This window comes from Scophthalmus maximus, chromosome 12 (genome assembly GCF_022379125.1).
Source record: "Scophthalmus maximus strain ysfricsl-2021 chromosome 12, ASM2237912v1, whole genome shotgun sequence".
Taxonomy (NCBI): domain Eukaryota; kingdom Metazoa; phylum Chordata; class Actinopteri; order Pleuronectiformes; family Scophthalmidae; genus Scophthalmus; species Scophthalmus maximus.
The window spans coordinates 12455423-12481236 of record NC_061526.1 but is presented as its reverse complement, the minus strand read 5'-3'; the positions used below and the strand labels follow the sequence as shown (position 1 = coordinate 12481236).

At 42.2% G+C, this 25814-nt stretch overlaps 1 protein-coding gene across 4 annotated transcripts; it reads right to left on the bottom strand.

Annotated features, from left to right (window-relative positions):
* Positions 1-543: 543 nt before the first annotated feature.
* On the bottom strand, positions 544-25811 carry e2f7 (E2F transcription factor 7). Of its 4 annotated transcripts, none has more exons than XM_035619150.2 (14): positions 25600-25811; positions 11841-12003; positions 10864-10969; positions 10200-10505; positions 9363-9522; positions 8758-9012; positions 7313-7468; positions 7066-7209; positions 6791-6964; positions 6584-6668; positions 4988-5327; positions 4335-4506; positions 2841-3241; positions 544-2360 (listed from the first exon to the last, which is right to left on the bottom strand). In XM_035619150.2, the coding sequence occupies exons 1-14, from the start codon at positions 25757-25759 to the stop codon at positions 2205-2207; spliced, it is 2778 nt and encodes a 925-aa protein (XP_035475043.1). In that variant the 5' UTR covers positions 25760-25811; the 3' UTR covers positions 544-2204. The 4 variants fall into 4 exon arrangements, with proteins under 4 accessions (XP_035475043.1, XP_035475052.1, XP_035475069.1 ...); XM_035619159.2 differs by having other exon boundaries at positions 8773-9012; positions 25600-25810; XM_035619176.2 differs by lacking the exons at positions 11841-12003; positions 25600-25811 and adding an exon at positions 11582-11819.
* Positions 25812-25814: the final 3 nt, after the last annotated feature.

Below are 25814 nucleotides of genomic sequence, written 5' to 3'. Positions count from 1 at the left end.
TAGCCCGATTTTGACCCGGAGCTCACACTTGATGAACGTGTCATCCACCAGTGGAATCTCATTCTCTTTAAATAAGAGCCTAACCCTCAGTTTCAATGGGAGTTTATCACATGGGTAATTTGTTTGTCTTTTATAACAGCCCTCTGCTGTTTCATTTGAGCAGTGAATCATTGTTTGTGCAAATGCATATTTTAATGCTGTAGCTTCACCCCCCCGATCATCAGTCTCATCTAATGTTTAATGTAACACTTGCACGCAGCAGTTTGCGGCAATAGGAATCGTGTTGCAGATGAAGCATGTCACACACGAGCACATTAGCGTGACTTGCTTCCATCTGCTCGACCCCTCGTGAGTTATCGGTGGCGCCTGTAAACTGAAGCCATCCGTAAACGCGTCAACATATGGATTGCCCTCCGACATGTTTTGTGTCGCGCTATAAATCTCAATGAAACCATTTCCACAACGCTCTACCACATTCCATGTTTTTGGAAAACACTGTCACACATTCTTATTAAAATTAAAGAGCGCACCTCACAAAAGGAGTCAGCGTCATACCTTTTAATCAAGAGTTTGTGAAAGTCTTACAGAAGAGAACCAGTTTGGGCCCATAAAACTACAGACAGCAGAACTGGAGAGAAGGAACAGCGCCGGGTTTTGTAAAAGGTAAGACGGATCAGTGGACGCAGCCATTTAACAAGCAGTGCAATTACCATTCATTTTTCAAAACAATACAGCAACAGGCACCATTCTGCATTGTGTAGTATTAAATGACACAATGAATACTATTTAAAAAAAAAAGAAGAAGAGAAACAATATAACTGTTCATTAAAGACAATACCTCTTCAGAGTGGATTCCCTGTGCACACTTTGGCGTGAGATTGCTGAGCTCTCCTGAAAGATTCCCTTACAAAGCACCGTTTTTTTTTTGGCCCGGGCCGCCCGGAAGTGATTGAGTGGGTCCATCACCAGAGCATTGTCATTACGAATCCCTGCACAGGCCCAGACAGTCTCTCGGCAAGGTGCCTTTAAGCAAGGCACTAGAACCCACGACTTCTCAATCCAACAGCAGATTGTGGTCATAATGGAAATCTTCCAAATGTGTTGGACTTTTTCAAATGTTGATGTTAAAAAATGAGAAAAAAAGACAGCATATACTGTAAGGTCTACTTTCCCTGGATAAATTATGGATAGAAAAATCTTTACAGTACTCGGATATCTCTCAACAATCCACTTCTAGTAAAGTCACAAGTATTCAAGTACCTGAGAGCAGTGTCCCACGTCATATTGTCCTTCAGCGACGGAGCTAAAGGGTTTGGCTTTTAAGTTTTAACCATAAAGCACTATGGTTGTAAATTCTAAGCACCAGTAACATACGTCTTCCTGACGGATAAATCCGTGCATTCAAGAAGTGTTTTCTTCAACAGTTTGCTGTAAACATTTAAGGCTTTAGTGATTTTCTCCTCACAGTAACGTCTGAATTGAGCCAAGACACAGATTGTCTGCTTCGCTCAGTGTAAAAACCGCAGCTAACACATTTCCTACTGTACCTTGATAATGTAGCAGAACCGGAAGGGGCCATCTCAAAGACAATCAATTCTATAATGTTCAAAATTAGATGTACATTCATTAAATGCTTAGTGCTCAAAAATAAAAATGTTCCATTACAGTCCCTGTAATTAACATATATTAGCAAAATAAGCTTAAATATAAATAGCAATTGGGCTATAATACACAAGTGATTGGGGATTAGGTAGCTCTGATCACATCTGAGAGGGGAAATTATGTGTGAAATCCAAAATACAGCAGTGGCTCACTCCCACCACAGGAGGGCACTGGTACAATGGCAATACGGCTTCACTCATTCATTCACTCTGAAATCTGGTGCCCGCTTACAGAACCAAGGGCCACAAATGAACTGTTCACATAACGAGCAATGGTGGAAGAGCTTAATTTCAAAATAGGATTCTCGAGAGTTGGTAAACATTTACAGTCAATGGCAAAATGTGAGACTCTTGAAGGTCTCATCAAACAGTCTTTTGCTAAAAAACATGTTCTTACTTTTCAGAAAGAAATTCTTAATTTATTGATTTATCTACAAAAAAAAAGCACCAATGGCTTGAAACCATTTTTTTTTTTCACTTTAAGAACCAGCACCTGGATGTTAAAATAAAAAGGTACATGAACCACATATTCCATTGAGATCTTTAACTGGTTGGTGGGTGGCCGACATCCAGCCTCCTCTGGGCAGAGCCTCGTTTTCGGGCAGCCGGCACAGCGCTGACTACACCTCCCAGAGTGCACGGGGTCTGGAAGAAAGCCTTAGAGGCAGACGCAGTGGTGTCCTTTGGAGTATGTGGAGTCTGTGGGAGGAGAGAGAGCGACGTAAGTTTCGGAGAATGTTCTGTTCTTGTTCATCACTGTCGTGAAATGTTTGCTGGTTCCTACGGATCTCCGTCGTTTCAATAATCAATCTCACAGTGATATGAAAATCAAGACTGATTTAAGAGGAGCAATGGGAGCAGAGCTTTGTTAGGCTTTTTGTGCGGACAGGAACATTAAACCCTATGTAATGACTGGGACATCCATTAACTTGAGTAAATGAGAGGAAACCTTCAACAAAACAGATGCTGCACTTGCTCTCGTGTCAAGCCGTGCTGTGGCATTTTGCTAGTGCCAGTGTATGCATCATTGTGTAGGCAGATGATGTCTAAATTCATGGTTTTAGAGCACAGATCTATGCGATTTTTAGCTGTATCCATTTTCCATTGCAGCTCATACTGTTAACCGTGGTTTGGCGGGATGTTGGATGTTAGTTATTATCTACAGATTGAAATTCTTACCAGTGGTTCTGGTGTGCAGATGTTGACAGTCTGTCGTGGGCCCGGGGGTGAATGTGGAGCGCCGGCCGCTGAGCCGCACAACCTGCTCTGCTCTGGGGTGCACGGCGACAGAACCGGCGACCAGCTGATGTCCGATGCCGCCGCCGCTGCCGTCAAGCTGTGAGGCGCCGGCCTCACTGTGAAGTGGGCGGGCGACATCATGGCGGGCAGACTGAAACTGAGCTGACCGCGGGGGTCCGAGCCTTGCTGTTGTACACCGTTGGCAACCAGAGAGTAGTGGGAGAGGGCGGAGGAGGGCAGCAGGACGTAGGGCAGCGCCAGGGCAGGAGCGCCACTGGGAGGAAGTGCTAGACTGGCGGGTGGCTGGCCAGCAGAGAGGAAGAAGTTGAGGCTGTTCAGACCTGGATAAGACAGAATAGGAAGAAAGGTAAGTGTTATGTTATTTTATCTATAGATTATTAGGTGAAAGAGGTCACCTGACCTACAATGTGACAGGGAGACAGGAATCAAGCGCCCCCTCAGCACACAGGTCTCACAATTAACCGTGTCCTTGTCCTGTGTTTGACTGCTCTGAAGCGAGTCCTTCGTTTGCATCTAGGTATTTACTATATCCAATGTCATTGCTGTTGATTTATAATTTGATTGCCGACTATTGATTATGTTGATAGACAGATTGCCACCCAGAGAAAATCCCAGCTGAATACGTGCCTTTTATCGTCTCATTTGAACTTCACCTCAAGATTTGGTGAGTTGTCATAATGATGTCATTTTTTTGGATATCAACGTATCGATTTTTGCAGCCAATGTAATGTAGTATCTTTAAATTCCAAAACCTTCTCCTGCTGTGTTACTGTTTGACATGTGACCTGAAACAAAGCACAGCTACGGTTGGCATCAGACACAACAGGTCGACCAACGCTGTTATCATTTGAGAGATTTTCAAAGGCCTGTGGTATTTCACAGTTTTCTTGGGCCCAAGACCAGGGGACCAGCCTGTTCAAGATATACAGAAACCATTTTCAGAGATGGGCTAGAATGTCATCTCTTTAAATGCCCCAGACCTTTTCAGTGAATAAGGTTCAAACTTTTAAAAACAGGATGAGATGTTTTTTTCCCCTTTGTACCTGAAAATATTATCAATTCTATAGGTTGTTTATCTAGTAACAGTTAAGTTTTTGTTAAATTCTATATGATACAATTTCTAAATAATCCTCATTGCTGGCTTTTTATGACCATAGAAACATGTTACCACAGCCGTTTACATTATCGTATCAGTCAAACCAGACTACGACACGATTTAGTTGCACACGGACCTTGAATGCTATTCACAGCATCGACTCCCTTGACATTTTCTACGAAGACGCATTTGTGAACAAACCGTACTTATTTTATCATGATTCTTTTTTAAGAAGGCAGATTCCACCTCTTCCCATTCCAGTTTTATTTTAGACATGGACTTTTACATTTACAGCACCGACACAAAAATGTACATACCTGCATTGTTGGGTACATAGAGGTAGTGTGACGGCTGGGCGGCTTCACTGCTGTTGCTGCCACCTTGACTTTCATCGAATGCTCTGGGGAGGCCCGGCGGTGGATTCGTAGAAGTTCTGGTCGTACCCATCTGTGAACACTCCCCTGCTTCCCTGTGAGGTTCAGCTCTCACCTGAAAGGAAAACACACACTGGGAATAAATTAAACAGGAATGGATGGTGAGGAGTAGGAAGAAAAAAAAAAAAGGAACAAGCTATTTTATGTTACGCAGACATTTAGCGATTCCTCAAATATCCAATTCTGCATTAAGTGTACTGATTAACCTCTTGCTCGTCAATCAACGCTGGAGTTAACTTCAGTCCAGTAACCTTATTCTTATTTATACTTTATTTAAAAGAAAAACAGGACTTATCCAGTGACTAGGAATGTTTAGCCTGATTATTTTGCAAGGCTTTCCAATTGTGAAATATCTTACACATCATTAAGTCTGTCATTTGAGACTGTGAATGCAAACATAGTATTGCGCTGAGCCAAAGTCATCATGTTGTTCCCAGTCCATTTCCCCCAAAATGAAAATGTTGCAGAATGATATTAAAGTATTTTTCTCGTTTCATTAACGTATCAGGGAACCAAAACACCAAAAATCACCTCACCTTTTCACATTCCTCTAATGCAGACATTCCTTTTTTTTTCACCTCCACCGCCGAGTCCTCATCTTCTCCTCCTTCCCTCCTCCTCTTCCTCCCCTCCCCAGACTCCAACCTGGGTGACCGCTGACCTTCGGGCATCGGGTCAGGCGTGTCCAGTGGCCGGTACAGCATGACCACCGAGGGCTGAGACAGGCTGGGCAGATAGGCCAAGCAGTGGGGAGAGGAGGAAGAGGTGAAGAGGTACTCAGGGTGGAGCGGAGGTTTCATTGGGGTGGAGGACGGAGGCAGCTGGCTGCTGCTGATGCTGCTGCTGTGGGTCTGCAGTGCTGCACCGGGACGGATACTGAAGGGGAATCAAGCAGAGATAAAAAAAAATTAGCCTGTTTAAGATTTTATTTGATTCGTTAGAATCAAAGTTTTGACTTGATTGATCAACGCAGGCTTTGCAAACCAGAAGAGGAATTAATTTGCCCCTGAGAGTAAAATCAGGATACATTTAAAAAAAAAAAACAATACTGGAGGAAACAACACTAGTCATGTGTTCTTTGCAATTACTGTGGTGGGGCGATGCTAAATGCATGTAATGAGTGGATTTAAGGAGACCGAAGAGAAAAAGGGAAGACTGAAAACGTACCAAAGTAGACAATTCTTGTTTTTTCTTGTCATTGTTTCTGCTTTAGCGCATAACTGTCAACTGTAACCTTGTTCTTTTACTTGGTTCTTAACAACACAGAAATCCCACTGATGCCAGGAGCATAAAGTGCGTCCTTGTTGTGTGGATGAAGGTGTGCACAAGATGTAGCAGCTGTGACTCTAGTCCATGATCAATCAGCAACATTCAGTCCTGTAAACTGTTGCCAGGACATGGAGACATGTTAGGCACCCGTAACTATGGTAGAGGAATGAAATTTAGTCCCAGCTTCCTCCAGTTAAAACACAGGAAAAGTCCCTAAACCTTGCCACCTCCAGAGCCCCTGGTGGATTTTCTTTACCCAGCTTCACGCGTAAAATTTCACGCATGTATTATTATTTCCCTCCCCCGAAACAACACTTAACCAGCCACAGCCTCGGGGGCAGCTGTGGCTTTGGCCCCAAACTAGCCAATCATAGAAATAACATGTACCACTGTGCTGTGTCCGCGGACGCCAACATATACATTCATGAGAGAATAACTATTCACATCCACAGCACCCGGCTCCTGTTACATGTAGCCTAAAGCTAAGCACATCAGCCAATGCAAACACTTGAAGTGAGTGTGTAATATTGAGTGCGAGAGACTGAGATTTAACCCCCCCAACCATATAACTGTAGGAAGGTCAGTAGCTTTTAATGCGTAATGTGAAAATGAAATGAAACGATGAAAAAATATGATACATTTTGAGATGAACGGTTCCACCATTTTCCCTTGTCACAGGTAGCGAATGTGGATTCTCATCAATAACACTAAGGGTCTTTCCTGACAAAGGTTAGCAGCACTATGTGCGATATTCTTTGGCATTAGATCTGTGCTGGACGAGATAAATGTAAACCAAGACAAGTGTGTGTGTGTGTGTGTGTGTGTGTGTGTGTGTGTGTGTGTGTGTGTGTGTATGAACTCACTCAGAGCCATTTCCAAACTGCAGTCGACACACTGCGCTGTTGCCTGCCGTCTTTCTGGAATAATCCACGGGCTGATTCGGCACACCTGAGGTGAGAGGAGTTACGCTGATTTATCAAACGGGAATACTCAAAATATTCAACTGCAAGCAATTATTCTGTTTAAATTTGACGTGGACATACAGTGTAAAATTGTCGCATTCTGCTTACCCGTTAGCTCTGGTCTGGGGCTGCAGGGGGCAGAGTTGACCTGCCGTTGGACAGCCACAGAAGTTGGCGTGATGTTGAACGAGGCGTGGCGCGCCATCCGGGCTCGTCTGGGGTCCTGGGCCGCCATTGGCTGTTTGGCGTCAGGAGCGACGGCTGCCACGTTGGAAGCATTCCCTGTACGTTAGGGGTTGAGTTAGCATGACTGCTATGAAGACAAAATAATGTGACCCTAAAGGTGTCTTCACCAACAGCAACCGACCGTTATCAATTCTTACCGGCATTTCCCTGGTTATTGAATTCGACCGGGCCGAGCCACTTGAAGGCCGGCTTCCTGCCTCTCTCCTCGCGGACGTGCACCTTCTTTATGAGGCCCAGGCTGGTCAGGACGTTGGCGATGTCGTACAGTCGCCTCACCTTAGCTAAAGATACAGGGAGGTTTGGTTTTAATACAAAAGAGGAACCAGTTTTTGGGTAGCTAACGTTACCAAGACAAAGTCTCTCAGGCACACTGAGATTTCTTACTTTTGTACTTGCTGTGACTGGATGAGTCCTGACTCTCCTCGATGAGGATCTTTGCAGCGGCGTCCAGAGTAACAGTCTGAGTTTTGGAAACCAGGAACAGCATGACAAACTTCTGGCTCATGATGCGTAGAGACTTGTCTTTCCTGTTGCCACCAGCTGCAAAAACAACATGGGCACACGCAGTATGTCAGACACAGAAATGTGGGCGTCGTTTGTATGATTAGCCATAATCCACCACCGACAATGAACTCATCGGCACTAAAATATTAAGTTAATCTATAAACCCAAAACCAAAATATCGTCATGACAAAATCTTAAAGAAGGCAGACTTTGTGCTTGCGTCAAACATCAGCATTTGCATACTTGTGGTACAACATAACCAATTTTCGCAAGGAAATGCAAATGAATGCATGTGGTGTTACCTAGTGCAAATCTTGATTTTCCTGTTTCACTGGATAATCGGCAGTAATTACATCATAATGAAAATAAATAGGAAACACAATCTGACTGATCAAAGCTCTAATGGTTGTGTGATTGGGACAGAAAATCAGGAGCTTGAATAATTTTTTACATTAGAAAGATTGAATGTCTTTGGAGCAAACCAAAATGGTTTACAACACAGTCTTTTCTAAAGGTTAGATGCTACAATGAGCTTATCTCTGACCATGACTACAGAGAGAAACAAAACCCTTAAACTCATCATACAGAGTAAGTCATGAGTATCAACTGTGCCCTTTCATATTACTGCAACATTTCGGGTGTTCAAAGTCTGGGGTGAAGTGAAATGTTGCCAAAATATAGTTTCTGATCACAAACAATGAGATTCTACATTATGCAGCTAGTGACAATATTCTTAACAGGTATTTTCCGTTCTGCCGCTCAGCAGTGATAACACATTAAATGTGTTATGATATTGCCCGAAGACATCACGTTCAACCAGCCGCGATGACACCAGCAGACGTTAACCATTTAATGCGCAACAAAGCCTGTCCCCCAGCATTTACTTTCACAGACCATCTCTTTGTCAGGAGCGACACTGTTTGTCATCCAGCCACATTTCCAAGTCAACAAACACACACCCTCTTAAAAGATGTGTGAGCGTGTGTGTGGGGGGTAGGATTGCTATGGAAACCAGGCTTGTATTCATCCCTGCAGCTTTATAACCAAAAGGGAATGATCATTTCAGTCGCAGGGTTAAGTTGAGGCTGCTGCTCCTGAAATTGAACTTACATTTGGATTTTAACATGTACGCCATTTAACTGATGGTCTTATCCATTCGTTCTATAACGGACACTAAAGCAGTCGCCGGTGAGCGATAGATAGATAGATAGATAGATAGATAGATAAATACTTAATTCATCCCGAGCGATGTGACAATACAAGGGGGGAAATTAGGGGGGCTGGGGTATAGCAGAAAGAGAATACTTCTGTCGGAGAGTCTTTACATCTCTGTTCATTACCGCTGCCTGCGTCCCCTTCCCCGCCGTCATCCTCGCGCCCCGGCCCGGCCGCCCTGGCCTCGGCAGCCAGCTCCATCTGCAGGTGGTAGCCCTGCTGCCGGCCCCTTCGCTGCAGCTCTTCCAGCGTGGCCTCCAGCTGCTGGCGCCCATACCACGTGTAACTGTTTTTGGCTATGCGGCCGACAATCGTGAGAGACTCCAGCACGTTGACGATGTCGTAGATCCGCCGCCGCTCCACTCCTGACAACGTGAGTGCGAGGGGAAGAGAAATTAGCCACACATTGTCCAAACCCCAGTGAATAGGTTAGTATTTTGACTTGGATTTAATGAAAGTATAAACTGCAGTGTCGCATCGTTCGTTTAAATACAGAGTGCTGTGCATTTGCATGAAAGGGGTTTCCATAGCAACTACCACTAAATCCCCTAACATAAAAGCTTTATAACGCTCACAAAATGGACATTAGCTGCTTCCATTATCATCTGACTCCATTTAGTGTTTACAAAAGGCACAGACGTGAGCTGGGACGACACGCGGCCGTCCATCTCCCCTGTCAAAAATCTCTCTTTGTTAACACATCGCTGGCTCCTACCCAGGTTGGCTGCCACCTCGTCCAGTGAGATCCAGATGGGGCTGTGAGGTGGTGGATAATCGGGGTAGAGGGCCAGGAACTTTTGGCACAGTAGCCCCAGACTCTTCTGCTTCCTGCTCGGCTTTTTCTCCACCTCGTCCTCTTCGTCCACAGCTTCAAACTGGACAGACAGACAAATAATACACACATATATAGATAAATGATATTGATTCCTCAGTGTGGCGTTTTACCATTAATTTAGAGAAATGTACATTTAGCGCCTTCTGCATCGCCATTATCCACAGCTACAGTGAAGTGACAAATCTTAGTTCAGACATTTGAATTGCTTTCCTGCAAGATGCCTTTATGGCACATTTTTCACAGAATTAATTCTCTGACTCCTTTAAAAGACATTCACATGCCGGATTAGACAAATAACTGTATAATAAAAGCTTGGGGTGATTTAGGCTCCATCTGCCGCTTGTATACAAAATGACTTAATCAGTCACACAGGGGGATTTTTTATTTGTGCTTTGGAAAACTCCCTATCTTGAGTGTTCAGCTGCTGCTAATGTATGTAAAGTGAAGGTAAAGGTGTTTACTCTTTGGATTTTTAGGATTGTGGAAACTCTGCTTTCCTTTAGGAGCATTTTACCGAATTAAACAGTTAAACAATAACTACAATGTAATTGCTTTCTCCCCAGTAAACAAAATATAGCTTTTTAGACCTTTTAGAACTAAATGATAATTATGTCATTGACTGCATTACTGCCTATTTCAGAGATCTTTGATTTCTCTTATAATTTTTTTTAGCTCTTAGTCTGTTTGGCAGATGGCAACATTTCTCACAGTACATACTTGACATGAGTCTTCCACCTCCGCCGCAGTGTCTGGACTTGCTGGCCTGTCCTTCTCGTTCTCTATGGGCCGAAACAGCACCTTTCTCATCTCGCGGTCTCTGATGTCTGGACTCGCCGCGCTGATCAGCATCTTCAGATTGGCCGTGGGCGTCCAGGGCTCGGCGAGGGCGGTGCGTTTGATGGGCGTGACGTGGGCCAGGTCGCCGGCGGCTGTGGCACCTTTTCTGTTCATCAGCAGAGGGTGGGCGGCAGACTCGGCAGACTTCAGCGGCGTGGATCTCCTCCTCTCCGCGCAGATGTTTTCCTGTAGATGGGAGACAGTTGAGCGGTTAAAAGACGAATTTACGCCGGGTGAACTTGAAGGGCTCAAAATATATATTATCATTATGTTGAAATGTTCTATTCAGGAAGTCAAATGTTTCCACTATATTAAAGACAAACCCTAACTCACACACTCATACATACACACATACATACACTCAAAGGCCTAGTTTGACTTTTATTTTATTTTTTTTAAACACCTTTTAACTTAAAGCATAGATATACCATATATCGCACACACCCCACAACTGAGCCCATATCTTACAGTTGCATCATATCCAACCTGATAGCAGCCACAATGCTCAGACCACACCTAAGATCCAGTGGCCAGGCCACCTTACCTTCTGTTCGGTTTCGCCCCCATCCTCCTCCGACCCCGCCGTGGAACTTTTCCTTGGACTTGTGAGGTCTTTCAGTGCGACACATTCGACTTCCATCAGGGAAAAACTGCAGCATCAAAAAGAAAAGAAAAGAAGAAAAAAACCCAGTAAAGTCCCTGTTGACAATCATCAATAAATAGCAGGAGTGATATATATATATATTAGCGGGGGTGCGTTGGTGGAGTTGAGGAAGTCGCAGCTTGGACAGGCAACTCAGACGAGTGGACGGACGAATTTGGCGCAAAGAAAAAATGCGCTAACTAGCCCGTAGCAAGCTAACGACGGTACCTTAGCTAACATCCAGTCCCCCTACCCGACAGTTTGCTTTGCATAACGTTACACATTCAATGGCAGCAGATGTGGCAAATCGACGGGTGAGTGTATTGCTATACGACATTAATAAAGCAGTTTATTCCTCAGGTATAACTTAATATGTAGCGTCCGCTTGTGAAGTTAGCCAAGGGCAGATTCACCCAGACGAGTCCAAAATGAACACACTGGCGGAGGCTTAGCCTGTCAACTGGCATCGGGTGTATTGCAGTGGGTGACTCGTTCATAGTCAATACTGGTTTTCAAACCAGCCGCTTAGCTAACATCACTAGCTGAGCTGACCAGCATATCACGAGCTAAGTGTTGGACCTAGCAGGAAACCGCTGGAGGGAAAGCAGCCAGTCCTCACCGTTCTCTGCTGTCGAATGAATGAAAGCGGCCCCGTGTGGCTCCGTGTCCCGTATCGCAGACTTGTCAGCGCGTGGTTTTTCTCCAGACCAACATAGCAGATAGTTTCCCTCTTAATCGAAATAAGCGGGCAGTCGTCTGTCCTCGCGAAGTCTACTTACACTCCAGTTCGGTTCTGGGGGAACCCTGTACTGTCCCGTGGAGACCTCAACATCACCCGCTAAAGCTTGTTTTCTGGCGCTCTCGGGCATCGGGCTCACCACAGCCAATCGGCGCGCAGAAGATCGGCCTCGTCACGCAGCTCCAGCCAGTTGGCGTTGGTGTGCTCGTCTACGCGCCTCGGCTTCCACCAATGGTCGTGGGCGAAGGCCACGCCTCCCCAGTTGTGTTGGCGGGGCAACCGGCGCGCTCCGTCCAAGACTCCTGGGGAAGTGGGGGAGAAAAAAAAAAAGACAAGAGGTCTCACTCCGCAGCTATTTTCAGGAACAGGACAAGAAACGGCGGCGGGTAAAAGCTGCTCAGCATTTTTATGTAGTTTTATGTCGCCCCCCGCCCCAAACTGACACATAAATAACGGGCACTGATGAAACTAGAAGCTACAATTTCAAGTGAGAAAGAACTATTTACTCAATAATACGCACCACAGAAAGCTATGTCACTCAATAGTAGGGCTTACATCACGTAAGTTACATGATAGATGTAGTCCAAACCCAAACCCTATCCAGTACAATGTGAACAATAATACGTATGAATAAAGGTATGTAATAAAACGTCCAGCGCTTTTACTTTCAGTGATAATCAGCTAGCGGGCAAAGACGAATGAACAACATACAACCTACTACATATGTAACATGTAAAAACGTGTGTACAATTTTTATAATAGTTTGACATTACATGAATCATTTTATTATTAATTTCAGCTTCCATTATTGACCGCTGGCCCAGTTAACCCTCACTTCCATAGAAGTGGAAAAACACGATGCATTTGTGACTACCTCGAGAGAAAAAAAGTCATCGTTGTGCATCGATATATCCAATCGAGTGACTACTCGTTTCAAAACGCGATCTGTGTCTTTCAGCTGAGCGCCCTGGTTTGTTCCCCCCTGCTTCTTCTCCCACAGAGACATCAGCGTCAAGTCTCACTTCCCCGCACCTAGAACAGGCTTTAGTGAGAACATTGGACCTAATCACCCGGTCCTTTGTCTCTGCTGCCGGCTGTAATTAGCTCTGCGGCTGGAGCAGACAGGCGGGTGTCCCCCCGGGGGGGGGGGGGGGGGGGATAACACCAGTGGCGCTAATATTACCTGGGCCACAGCGCGAAAAGTTTTTTTAGGCGAGGGAGCGGGAGGAGCTGTCGCTTTTTTTTTGAAAAGCACACAGACAGGGACCCGCCCTGCATGCAAACAGGGAGCCCGAGGGCTGCTCCCCTAAATACCAAATCTGCCGCCAAATGCTATTCAAATCTGGGAGACATATAATAGTGGATCTTCTTCTTTTCTTACTGGGAATTAAGTTCCGCTTATAAAACATCCTTACCCATTAACTTTATGACAAATGTTCCCAAACTTTCGAGGCAAAGGATCTCAAGAAAAAAAGGAGGGGTCCCAAGATGATTAAAGGGATAAGCTTTTTTTTTGTTGTTGTCACGCCTGCCTGTTTTTCTTGTTCAATGCTGATTCTTACACCTTTATTTCTCCTGAAAATCCCTCAGACAAAACAATCAGAGAAAGTTAAAATTCCTCCGTCACTTTGGTTGAGGGTTAGAAGCCAAAAAGTTCAGAAACTACTGCTCTATTTCTGCTGCGTTTTGACGTCAAACTGTTAATATAGTGTTATCATTTCTGTATTCCAGTGATTCTGTGTGTTTGTCTAACAAATGGAGGATGTTTCGGCTATACAGGAGGACATCGTAAAAAAAAAATTTTCTTCTTCATTTTTTCAATCTCACAAGCGCTAACTAAGAAACTACTTCACACAACTCAAGTGAAATGTCACACGCTTGGTTTCAGATGCCTGCCTGACTCACGATGTACCAAGACTGGCCCAGGTCAGGAGGTAGACGCTTTGCGGGTGACACTTTGGTACAGAATGTCTGAATTCGATTACCTTTCAGGGCATGGCTAAAATCCAGCGTGGGCCCTTAGGCAAGGCCTTTAATTCTACCTGTCTCTGCTATGAGTAAAAAAAAAATCACAGACTGTAAGTCGCTGCGGACAAAAGCGTCAGCAAAATGAATGTAGTAATAATGATAATGGTTCAAAGTGCCACTAAAACAGCCCTCACAACAGATCTGGCAGCACTAAACAAGTATGAAGTCTCAAAGGTGTGCAACATACAACTGACTGCAATGTTTTATAACACAATTTACTTGCATTATTAAGTGCAAAGACTTTATTTGCAGAACCCTTTATACAGATGTTTTGCTATTACGATTAAATGGAACATCAAATCGAGTGTGGTTTCATGCATTCGAAAGGTTTCATTGCAGCTCTGGCAGTCTACACTTGTGAGTACACAGCTTTAGGGGCATGTTAATGGCCGTTGATCACTCAGTGTGAGCAGTATTTTACACACACCAGGTCATTTAACAGCCCAAATTCAAAAGTGTCACCAGGTTTGTCTGTTGTCTATAGAGGTAACATCTTGGCACGGCTGCTCTCTTCAGCAGTATTCTGTTTTACATTTCAAACAGTGTCGCACTTACATTTCTTTTTGGCCACATAGGGCTCGTATCATATACTGCCTTCTTTTAAGTCACTTTTAAAAACCCATTTCTATAGACTTGCTTTTATGTGATGTTATCTTTTTATATTGTCTTTTTATATCTTTTTACAATTTTTTATACAGATTTGTGACCTGAAAACAGTATTATTGTTGGGAATGCTGATTTTAATTGTCTGTGATTTGTATGTTTTTGTGAAAGCACTTTGTGAAGCTACTTCTGAGAGGTGCTATATGAAAAACAAATATTATTATCAATATTATATTATTATATCTATAACTCCTTGCTCCTCCTTTTATTAGGAACCCCTGTATACATTGCATAAAATCCTGCACTTACAAGTCAATAATTTTGACAGTAGCAAGACTGTTGTAAACCCTTCACAGCCTTCTGTTAAAATCTAAGAAACATTTCATCTTCTTGTGTATTGTATTAGACGCACCACAGTATGAGGACAAACACAACCGGAGATTTATATAGAGAGCTCCAACACCATCAGATTTCCTTTAATACTTCCTGTGTCCCGCTCAAGTTACTAGCGAGAAAGCTCCAGCTATAGGTAAAGATGGTTTTAACACAACTTATATTAACCTCATCACAAAACACTTGATTGAACTGATTTTTTTTTTAATCTTTACAGAACTAAGGCTTGCAGGGAGGACGTGTGCAAAATTTAACTCGTTAGCAGTATTTAAGAGTTTCCGTTATCACAGCGTTATTTTAATCTGCAAAGCTCTTTAATGAGCATGAGCCAACTACCGGCGTGCTAAATGATTTCCTTTAAACACCAAATGCAGACTTTTGCAAAAAGCAAAACACTGAATCACATGATCACCGCTCAGAGTACAGACACCAAACTTTCTGTACTTTTTAGTATCTAACATTTGCAAGCATTTCTCCTTTGTGATGTTGGTATTGGAATGTAAATGTGACTAACTGATCCACAGCTGCCCAACACTTCAGACGTTACAAAAGAGAGAAAGGAAAATCTTGCAGTTTATTTCCCTTTGACTACAGTTGCTCTATTTTTTTGTCAATTTAACCTAATAGCGTCGTTAATATCGAAGGATTGGCGTCTTGAGTAAAACACACTTTGGTCGATACTGAACAGAAACTGATGCAGCTGGTACTGCTCAGTGGGTAACACCCCTGACATTGGTACAAATGCTCGGGGGGTTCGATTCCTGGTTGAAACCAGTGTTGGCCCTTAGACAAGGCCCTTAATGCTACCTGCCTACCTTTCAGTTTCTTCTTCCTGTTACCTCTACCTTCCTGCCCATGTCAAGCTTTTGTAATTGCCATCATTTTTTCCCCATTAAAACCACTGACTTGTTCGCTGATTCTCATCATCATGCGGCGTTTCCTTATCCAGCCCCCGGTTTTACTTTCGTCAAACTGAACCAATGTGCGGTCCTCAATGGAACCGGCTGTACAACAAGAATATACAGCTATATTTACATGTTAGCTTTTAAAACAGAACTACAGTATTTAGTGGTAAATGTTGAGTGTGTGATGTGTAACCCTGTCCCAAAATTAACTTTTATACTTATTGGAAATAAGGAAACGGTTTTGCCAAGTTGGAAAGATTAGCCTGTGCAAATTCTTTTTTCCTCACGTGTCTGTTGTTTTGACAATAGAAAGATACAGTTAGATTAACTTCATTGATCCGAAACTGGGAAATTCCAGTGTTACAGTGGCAGGTATCAGAAATCCAACACACCTAACAAAATCTAAAAAATAAGAAATACATTTGCATGAATATAAGAATCATAAAAATGTAGAAGAATTAGGATATAAATATAAAGAATGTACATAAATAGTGCAATTGTATGTAATGTGCAGAAGTGCAAGGATTTGTGTTTCAACAGTCCAGAGTCTTTCTGTCAGACAGAGGTGATGTGTTATAGAGTCTTATGGCTTGTGGCAGGAAAGATTTCCTGTAACGGGCCTTGTGACAGCGAAGCTGTATGAACCTTTGGAAGGAGGAGCTCCGCTGTGTGTCCAGTGTGTGGTAGAGAGGATGGTCAGGGTTTATCCTTGACAGATAACAGTTTGTTCGCCGTCCCCTCCACCACAGCTTGGAGCGTCTCCAGCTTGCAGGCCTAATACGGAGCCAGCTTTCTGTTGGTGTGTTGCTGGCTCCGATGCTGCCCCCCCCCCCAGAGCAGACCACAGCGAAGAACAGTTAACAGCGATGATCGACCAATCTGCTTATAATATAACGCGCATAAGTGTGCTGGGGTCCTTGATTCTGTGATTATTTGAAAGGGACTTTTTCCCCACTACTGTTGCTTGCTCTGTAAATCATTTGATAAAGATTTGTGTGTGTGTGTGTGTGTGTGTGTGTGTGTGTGTGTGTGTGTCTGTTTTCAGCTGGGCATGCTGCGACTTGTCCACATCAGGTTGTGATGGGAACGAGCTGATGCTGCGCTTAGGTTCAAACAGTCTACTGGCACAACAAAGCCTTGTTGGCTTGTCTTGCTGTGATAGGCCAACGAAGGCTTTGTGAGTCTTAAGATACCACTCTTTCAAATGCCGGCGGGTTTGACTGTTGTTTTCCCTTAATGTAAACTGCTTGTAGACCTCTGAAGTGAGTAGAGCAAGTGTTTTTAGCATTAGGTGTGGCTCACCTTCAGGGACACTCATAACACATGTCGGTATCAGCAGCAATGCATATCAGCTACCATACAGTAGAAAGAGAAGGTTTTCCTGTTTAATCAAGCAGCTCAGCTCAATACAGCACAGCTGTATCCATGGCAGTGGCGGAAAAGTTTTAATTCTTCTCTTAAAAAAAACAGTGCTGCTGAAATAAAGATATTCCATGATCTTAATGGGAGTAAAAGTCATACAATTAAAACATTAAGGATGAAGTACGATCAAAATATAAAAGTATCACAAGTAAAAGTAAAAGGATATGTAAGATTTCATCATGCAGGCAAAATATACCCTGTTAGTGTTGGATATGATACATTCTGTCATTGCAGAATTTTTTTTACCAGTTAAACCAGTATTTGAATACAGCTTAACAACTATCTACACTGTTTGTTTTCAATCTGTTACAGTGCATCATTGTATTGTATTGTAATTTTCCTTTTTGTATTTAAAATCCTGAGAGGCAAGTTGCTGTCCTGAGTTACTTTACACAAGTAAAATACAAAAAATATATTCTATATTTATTACAAACATATCTTTAGAACTCTCTAACACACACACATATATATATATTATTAAAAAAGGGTATAATCCAGAAAAATATTATTGTGGATTAGATTTTTCACGGATTTGTCAAATTGTACGTTAATTTCTTGCTTATCTGTATCTTTATCTATTTCTGTACATGCAGTGGTCCATAGCACATCACGATGCCATTGCAAACCAAAGGAAGCACAACTCTGCCTCACAGAGGTGGCCGTCAGAAACTGCATGTTGGGTTTTTTCAAGGTCACAGGTCATTATAACGTACATTTATGAATGTACCTCCAGGTGCATCTGTTGATCGTATGACACAAGGGAAGTGTGAAGTGAGTCAATCTGTTGAAAGGTTTAATGTCATGGACGAGAATGTCTGATCACCCCCCCTCGTCTGATCCCGATTAATGGCACACTTAACAGCAGGACTCTCCTGCCCCTTGCGCCCTTTTACTCGGTTTCACTCACTGAAGCGTCTTCTTATAAAGCAGACAGACGATCAATAGGAGCCTCTGATGATGTTGTGATGTCCTCTTCGATTGCACGAGGACTGACGTTTGATGAAATCACCTTGAAATGTTGATTGACTCTTGTAATAATTTGAATGGGAAGAAAAGCTTCTCTCTTTCCAGTAGCCTGGTCTTTGGACTGTGAATCACTGAAATATACTCTGTCTGTGTCTGTGTGTGTGTGTGTGTATAATTTAGTGATTTAATTTTTTTTGTTGATATTCTGATCATGTAAAAATTTGTTTCCAAAATAAGTTTGCAGTGATAAGCTGTCTTTTCCTTAGCTCTTCCCTGCTCAAAGAAAGCGGGCCAACCAGTTAATGCAAGCTTGGTAATATATTTAGGTTATTATAATTTAAATTAGCTAATTAACAAACTGGCATTGTCTAACAGAAAGCCTGACGCGCTCCCAGCTCAAACTGATTACATGTTTTACCTTCATAATTTTTCTGCCATTGTTGCCCACACTGACACCGTTTGCCTTATAGACTGTATGAATGCTATTGTCTCATTTTATTCATATTTTATTATAAAAAAAATATCCCAGCAACACCAATACACATGATGCTCTGCTTGCATTATAAGGCGTACCATTTATTAAACTTTTACCTCGTTTATGTTATGATAAAGAATGAAGTAAAGGGATAAAGAAGATATAACATATAACTTCACGTATAACAATAACTAAACTAGTTTCTGAATACCATTTTTCAGGCTTCGGTTCTGTGCGGATTAGCTGGAAATATTTAAATCATCGATTGGTTTGGTGGACAAAAGTTGTTCTTCAACTTCAACTTTGTCAGCATACGGCAATTTAGCAGTTGCAAGACGACTTAGCTGTTATTTACAAATCATACGGCCAAAAATATGTCTCAAGCATCTTCACGAATGTTGAAGGTGCTTGACTTTTTTTTCCCACTGCAATGTTGCATCTTTTAAGCTTGTCACCTGTCACTGTCCCAGTGTCGGTGCCGCTGATGTTAGATGTGACGCGCACACAAAACTAACACAAAGATTAACTGTCCCCATTGAGAATACTTGATAATAATTAAGTTATTATAATGCATGATGAATAATGCTGGCTTGTGGGTTACTGGGAGTTTTGTGGTACGGCATGAATACTACTAATAATAATGCATGGCAACAATCGAAACTGTCAAAGCTTTCAAGTCAGCTGTAGATATGGAACCCTGTATAAGTGAAAGGAAGAAGGAGAGAAAATCTAAATATGGGGTGATTAAAAAGTAAGAGCCCACCCTGCTCTCCTCAGAAATTTAGAGTCCTCCCTCCCCTGGACCTCACGTCACCCTAAAATAAATGTCTTTTTGTCAACTCAAAAATAATAATGGAATGGAAATTGACTTTCAGACGCCAGACAACAAACCCCAAATGTAAATGTATTGATCTGTCCTGCTGTGACCGGTAAACAAACAAACTTCATACAAACAGGCAGACAAGTATTGATTAGATGGTGGTGGGACGATTGTCCCCGCGATGCACTTTCACTGTGAAACCGGAAAAGATGCCACGCAGAGGGAGAAAAAAACACCGTCCACTGCTTTCGTCTGTGACTGATGATGAAAAAGGGATGTAATTTCACCTCTTCGCAGAGCATTCTGTTCCGTCAGCAGTGCAGGGGGCTTCTGCACAAGCTCAGCAATGGATCATTCCATCAATTAGACACAAGGGATTTCACTATGCCGCTGATACTGTGAAGTTTACCCAACGGACAGTTATAATTACAATACTTTATTGGCTATACTCCACAAACTTATAATTGTAAATTATGTGGAAGTGACTTTGATTTGTGTGTAAATGAGCTTGTGATGTGATTATGAAAAAGCCAATGTTACTGTGGAAAACTCTATCTTAAAATTACTAAATAACCTCAGAGCGTAATTCATTTTTGGTGATGTGACCATGTATTCTATTTTGTTTTGGCAAAAGCATGTCTGTTTCAGGCAAAAAAAAGAAGGTTATAGCGAGCATGGGCCTGTTGCATCCCAAAACCTTGGGACGTCACATATATATGCCCACAGTGCAAATCGGTAGTGGCCATAAATGTTAGTTATTACCACACTGGCACTAAATGCATTTTCACATCCATTTGTTGATGTAAAAATGAAAACTCAAGGAGGCCGGATTGCTGAGAGATGATACATTTACACAAGACGAAACGTCATGGATGAATAGTTTGGACGGGAGATAATATCTGAGCGGGTGTCCTCCGTCAAATGATTTGAAGGGTACCGCCTCGTCCTCTCATCCGCAGCGCAATGTGATTTGATTTTCACCTGGCAAGCAGGACGCAAACAATATCAGAAGAAAACAATTTGGTGCAATTTGCGGTCGAGCTCGAGATTCACCGCGCGTGATGATTTTGGGTTATGGAGAGAGAGAGAGGGAGCCGGAAGCCTGCAGGAGGCCGAACTCTGTGAAATGAATCGTCAGCTGAGGCCCCCCCCCCCGCCTCTCGACACATTTACTCAACAGGGTCTCCATGCTGAATCCCAAATAAACAGCTGCTGCATGGTGTGGTCTGGCTACGCTGTGGTGGTTTTACATAAAATTTACCAGCAATTTGTATTGGAGACGTGTTTTTAATATGCTTGTGTCTTTAGGGAAAGTTCATGTTCAGTCGTTCAGGGGATTTGGTCTTGTACCTGGTGTTTTTACTCCCTGGTGGAAATCCATTATCTGCTGTACTTGCTTCTCACCATCTGTGTCCCTTCACTGCATCAGCTAAGCTGTTTGTGATCTATGAGGTATAATGTCAAAGCATTTGCACCTTTTTCTGCCGCTATGCCAATATTTTGCTGTGTCTCGCTGGCATAGTGCTTAAATCCTGACAGGGTAGCGTTGTCCCAGATAAAAACACGGCCGTTGTGGACTGGAATAGGACAGTTGCACAAACGTCACTGAGATTGTCAAAATATCGGCCGGCTGATTTTCCCATCCCTGCCGAATCCCAACAAAAATTCTCAGAAAATACAGTTTCTTTCTACTTTTTAACCACCCATCCTTGTATCCAACGTTCTGTCAGGCTACTATGACCCTTGACTTTCTTTTAAGATGTTTCTGTTATTTTCAATGTGACGACTTTCAGTCTAACTTTTTGAAGTCTAACTCTCCCTACAGTGTCTAATAGGTTGATTTGGTGACAATAAGTGATAAACTTAATGCGCACCACAGAACAGAAACATTCATCCAGAGTCCTTCTCTGGCAAATGTAGTTTCATCTCACGTTGTTGCTACAGTAGAGGTACAGACGTGTGTGTGTGTGTGTGTGTGTGTGCGTATGTGTGTGTGTGTGTGTGTGTGTGTGTAATTAACTTTTTTTGAACTGTTGTAGTTCTACCGGTGACAGTCACCAGGGTGCATCTGTGTTGCATGCATTACACATAAGGGGCAGAGGGCAGATTTTTATTAAACACAGCTGAACTTTAATCCATGCTCCTGTATGTTACTGATGTATAGATGGAATGCACCCCAAAATATTGTAGGTACACAAACTCATGTGTGCAGAGATAAAATTTGTGATTTTTTTCTAACATAGAATTCTGGGACATTGTTTGTTCTCACGTATATCGTTTGTCTCTGTGTTTAACGGGTTACAGCTTTTGTGACCTGCTCCAGATAATGGAATTTTTACACAGCCGTCCTCCATTATTATACTACTCAATGTTTACAGTGCAACACATACAAAATGTCACAGTATAATTTTATTGCAGTTGTGTAAAAATAATCTGTGGTGCCTTCTCAGCAGCAGTTAAATGTTGTAGCTGGTCAACTGCAGCTTTGTAACTATTTACTGTTTCATCTGTAACAGTGGATCATATTTTATAAGGTAAAATGTTCCGAATGTAAAATCTCTTATTGTGTGGAGGTAGGAAGTAGCACAAAACAAAGGTACTCGGGTTAAGTTAAAGTACAGTACTTGAGTAAATGTAAGTGGTTGTTTTTCCAATTCTTACCACAGCACAGAGGTCAGTCAGTGTGATTGTAGCTCGAAGACACTGCATGTCCGCCTATGCCTGCGTCCTGCACCCATTGGATGGTACTGCTGTAAATCACAAGGTATCCCGAGCATACAGTGCTTTATCGTCTATTTCACTCTAAATGAGACCATCATTTACAAAATAAACATCATGCTGTATTAAAGAAGACTTAAGACTACACACTGAGACCATAACTCCTCAGGAAAATGTTTACTGACGTTATAAATCTAGTGAGAAGTAGATTCATTTTCTCACAGACTTCTCTAGAAACCGAACTTCTTTTCAACCAGTGGAGTTGCTGTTTTTTTTATTGAGAGAGTACTGGCTTCAGGCACTTCCGCATTGACTTCACTTTCCGGACCCGGAGTCTACATCCATTTTCATACAGTCTATTTCGCGAGTCCATTTCACATACTTGCTCTATTGTTCTCACCAGTCTAGGGCAAACTGCTAGTCCTGCTTTCAGACTCAATAAATGTTAACTTCTGTCCGTTTCAGCAAAGCTCCCCGTATTGCAACACAGCCACAGAGTTTAATGTAAGTACAGAGGATAAAACAAGTTGACAAGCTGTTACCAACAGCAGTGAGACAGTAGCTGGAAACATGACACTCGAAAGGGCAGCAGTACCGAATACACCCGGACCATTCAGTCCATATTCTCTAGCTTTCAGGTCGGAGTGTAGTTTCATTTCAGCAAAAAATGGGGGCAGTAAATTCTAACCAGGCAGGAGGAAATAGTTGTAGGATCAGTGGAGTGTACTTTGCTTCACAAAGATCATAAGCCGCTTGAAAAAATGTGAAGTGACGCTTTGAACGGTACGCTTTGTTGTGAAAGTGAATCACTACTGAATTATTAATCTACAGGTTTGACATATGCTGAGTACACCTGTCTGAATTTATGAGGCGTGAATTACCCTCTTTAAAATTTTCAAAAGGTAATTTTTGCAAGGTTAAAATTTCAAAAACCTGACTTCTCCAGGTTCACAAGTTAGAAAACCGCCCACAACAAAACTGCATGTCAGTGACAGGAATCCAAAGGGGTGGCCCTTGGATTACTGTCACTCGTCTTTTTTAAAAATAGTACACCATGAAAGTGCTTTCTGGAGGGCGATTCATAAGTCAACCAGGTAGATTTCAAAGTTCAGTATTTCAGCGCTTTAAATTCGGTGGTTTAATTTTAAACTTAGGTCTTTAGTTTCTTATAAAATTCAAATGTTGTCCTTTCATTGCTTTCATAGTCGCCGATACTCCTGATTTGACTCTTTAGCAGGAGTGTTATTGAATGATTTATCTTATGTAATTAGGTCATACACATTTGATGACACAGCCAGATCTACTGGGCAATGGCCGAGTTCCAGGAAATAACGTTATTCACACAGTTTTTTAAAAATATAAATCACTGACAGAAAGAGCACTCTGTGTTTGTACAGTAGGTGACACAAGAAGAGTTCTTGTGAGGTTGGAGGAATTGGTGCAGTGAGCAAACAGCTTAACTCCTGTCATCATCTGTCATTAACAGGCTATTAAAAAAAAGTTGTTACAAACACCATCATTATGATATGACAAGGAAACAGTTGTTCTGTGCTTGACTGGTTATGGCAGGTGTCACATGTGGTGTTAATGACCTGAAGGCACACAACTCAACCTAGAAGACAGGCCTGTGTGTGTGTGTGTGTGTGTGTGTGTACATGTGTGTGCGTGTGTAGAGGAAGGAGGGAGAAGGGAAAATAAATCATCTTTCAGTAACTCAAGGGCGTAGCTTTGTTTTCATCTTAGCTCTGAACATTTTTTGTCAGATGACAAAAATAATCTTTTAAATTCACATGAACTAACTGGACATGTTCTTTTTCTTTTCTTAATTTAATCAGATAATTTGCTCTCTTTGTGACCAATAGAGATCTCAACATGAAAGATTTATAAGGGAATGTTAGACGCAAATAAATGCATGAATCCATAGGTAGCACTCCACTTTGCTGTGAGCCTTTTTTTTTTCTTTTCAAATCTCACCTGTGATTCTCGAAGCTCTGTCCTTTCATTTTCTAATTTGGGCCAAACTGCTCAAGGGGTTCATGACAGAGCCACTGTGATGCTCGACATCATGAAAAAAAAAGAAGATTTAACAGGATCTATTGTAGAATCAAACGGAGCCGGGGGAGGGGGGTAACATATCGAGTGGGTTTGCAAGAGATTTCACTCAAACAATGAAATAATCTTTCTTCTGCCAACAGAAGTATGTCAAGTATGAAAACAAAACACTCCCATTCGAGTTCAGCAAGTGTTAATCTGTTGGTCCTTTTATCAAGTTTATTCACTGTAGTCATGAAAATGATGATGATGATCATGAAAATAATGATGCTATAGACAAACAAATCAAGGACAATGCAGCGCACTGAGGTTTTGAGAATCCAAGGGAAAAAAATCCTGACACAATTTGTTCTTCTTAAAATCTTTACCGATTGTCTGCTTGTCTTTTACAAAAATGCTACATTTGCTTTGGAATGCGAATGTTCCTTTACATGATCAAGTGTAGCAAAACATGGCACGTCCAAACAAATTCAGTTTCACTGTAATAACGTTTTCAGTTAAAAACAATTGTGCAACATAGTTTTGTTGTTTCACGAGCCAAAAGCAAAATAATGTCCTTCAAAATGTAATTTAACTTAGAGAGGCTCCATATAGAGTAAAAATGTAAAATTGAAATGATAAAATTACTTGAAATTTTTACATTATTGACAATATGTATAATTTGTTAGTGAGCTGGACAGAATCCGTGTACCCTGACCAGAATTCTTTGTTTCTTCTTCTGCAAGAACTTTGCCCCTTTTCCTTTAAGAAATACAGATCCCACTGTTCCCAATCAAACTCGTCCTCCTTCAGGAAGAGTTTTAACCCAGCAATATGAAGGATAAAGAAATGGATGGGCTACAGCTGGTTGGTATTATAATAGATATGGTGAACAAGTAAAGTATAGGTACAAACTGTATGACTTGCTGTCTTGAAGACCCCACAATTTGAAATTACATTTATAAATTTTTTTCTTTCAACAACTCAACTTCAAGCCTGTTGTTTAAATTCGACTGAAAAGCGGTTCATGTTCGAGTGGTCGCCTCACCTACTGACCTTCAAGAGCCAAGATGTGGATGTACCAAATGTTCGGGAACCGAAATTGCACAAAAAGAATTAGTGTAAAGATCGAACCATTTCCACCGTTCAATGTTTTTAATGACACGATCAAAAAGCAGCCAGCATGGAGTGAGGTGGAAGCATTGAAAATGTCAGACAATGACACAAAAATAGATTATGATCTGCCTGCGACATTCACCGCATCAAGAAACTTCTCTCTCAACCGCCCCATTTGAGCAGCCTACTTAGCTTAGGCTATTTGATTTATGCAATGGTGAAAAATTTGGTGAAATAAATGAAAAACTAAAAAAACGTGTCGGGTATTTGGTATTATTCGGCCTTCGGCGAAGTGTTTCATTATTTTCGATTTCGCCAACAATTTTCATTTTGGTGCATCCCCTGGTGGAGAGCTGAACCTGAATTTACTAGCTATTGCCTCATTCCTTGTTGCAAGGGTTGCACTTTGTTTATACCTTACCTCTCATTGTTCCTGCTGCTGTGCGAAGCCGGCAGCTGAGCAGATGCAGTATCGATTGCACACCGTCCGTGCCAAACAGAGTCTCTCTACATCCAAATGCAGGCAGCAACAAGGTTTCCCTTTTCTCCCTCAGAAAGATTTGGGGCTGGTTAAAAAACATTATACGGAAGACCAATGTTGATGCCGCTGATGCTGCGGAGTGGCGTCCTCTGGGT

What these genes read in the sequence shown, in the direction of transcription:
- e2f7 (XM_035619150.2), bottom strand. Translation starts at nt 25,759, where the DNA reads ATGTTTTTTAACCAGCCCCAAATCTTTCTGAGGGAGAAAAGGGAAACC. An exon ending in AGCAGCAGGAACAATGAGAG is followed by an intron (nt 12,004 to 25,599) that starts GTAAGGTATAAA and finishes CCACTTCCCCAG; the next exon opens with GAGTCTTGGACGGAGCGCGC. An exon ending in CCCCAGACCAGAGCTAACGG is followed by an intron (nt 6,669 to 6,790) that starts GTAAGCAGAATG and finishes CTCTCACCTCAG; the next exon opens with GTGTGCCGAATCAGCCCGTG.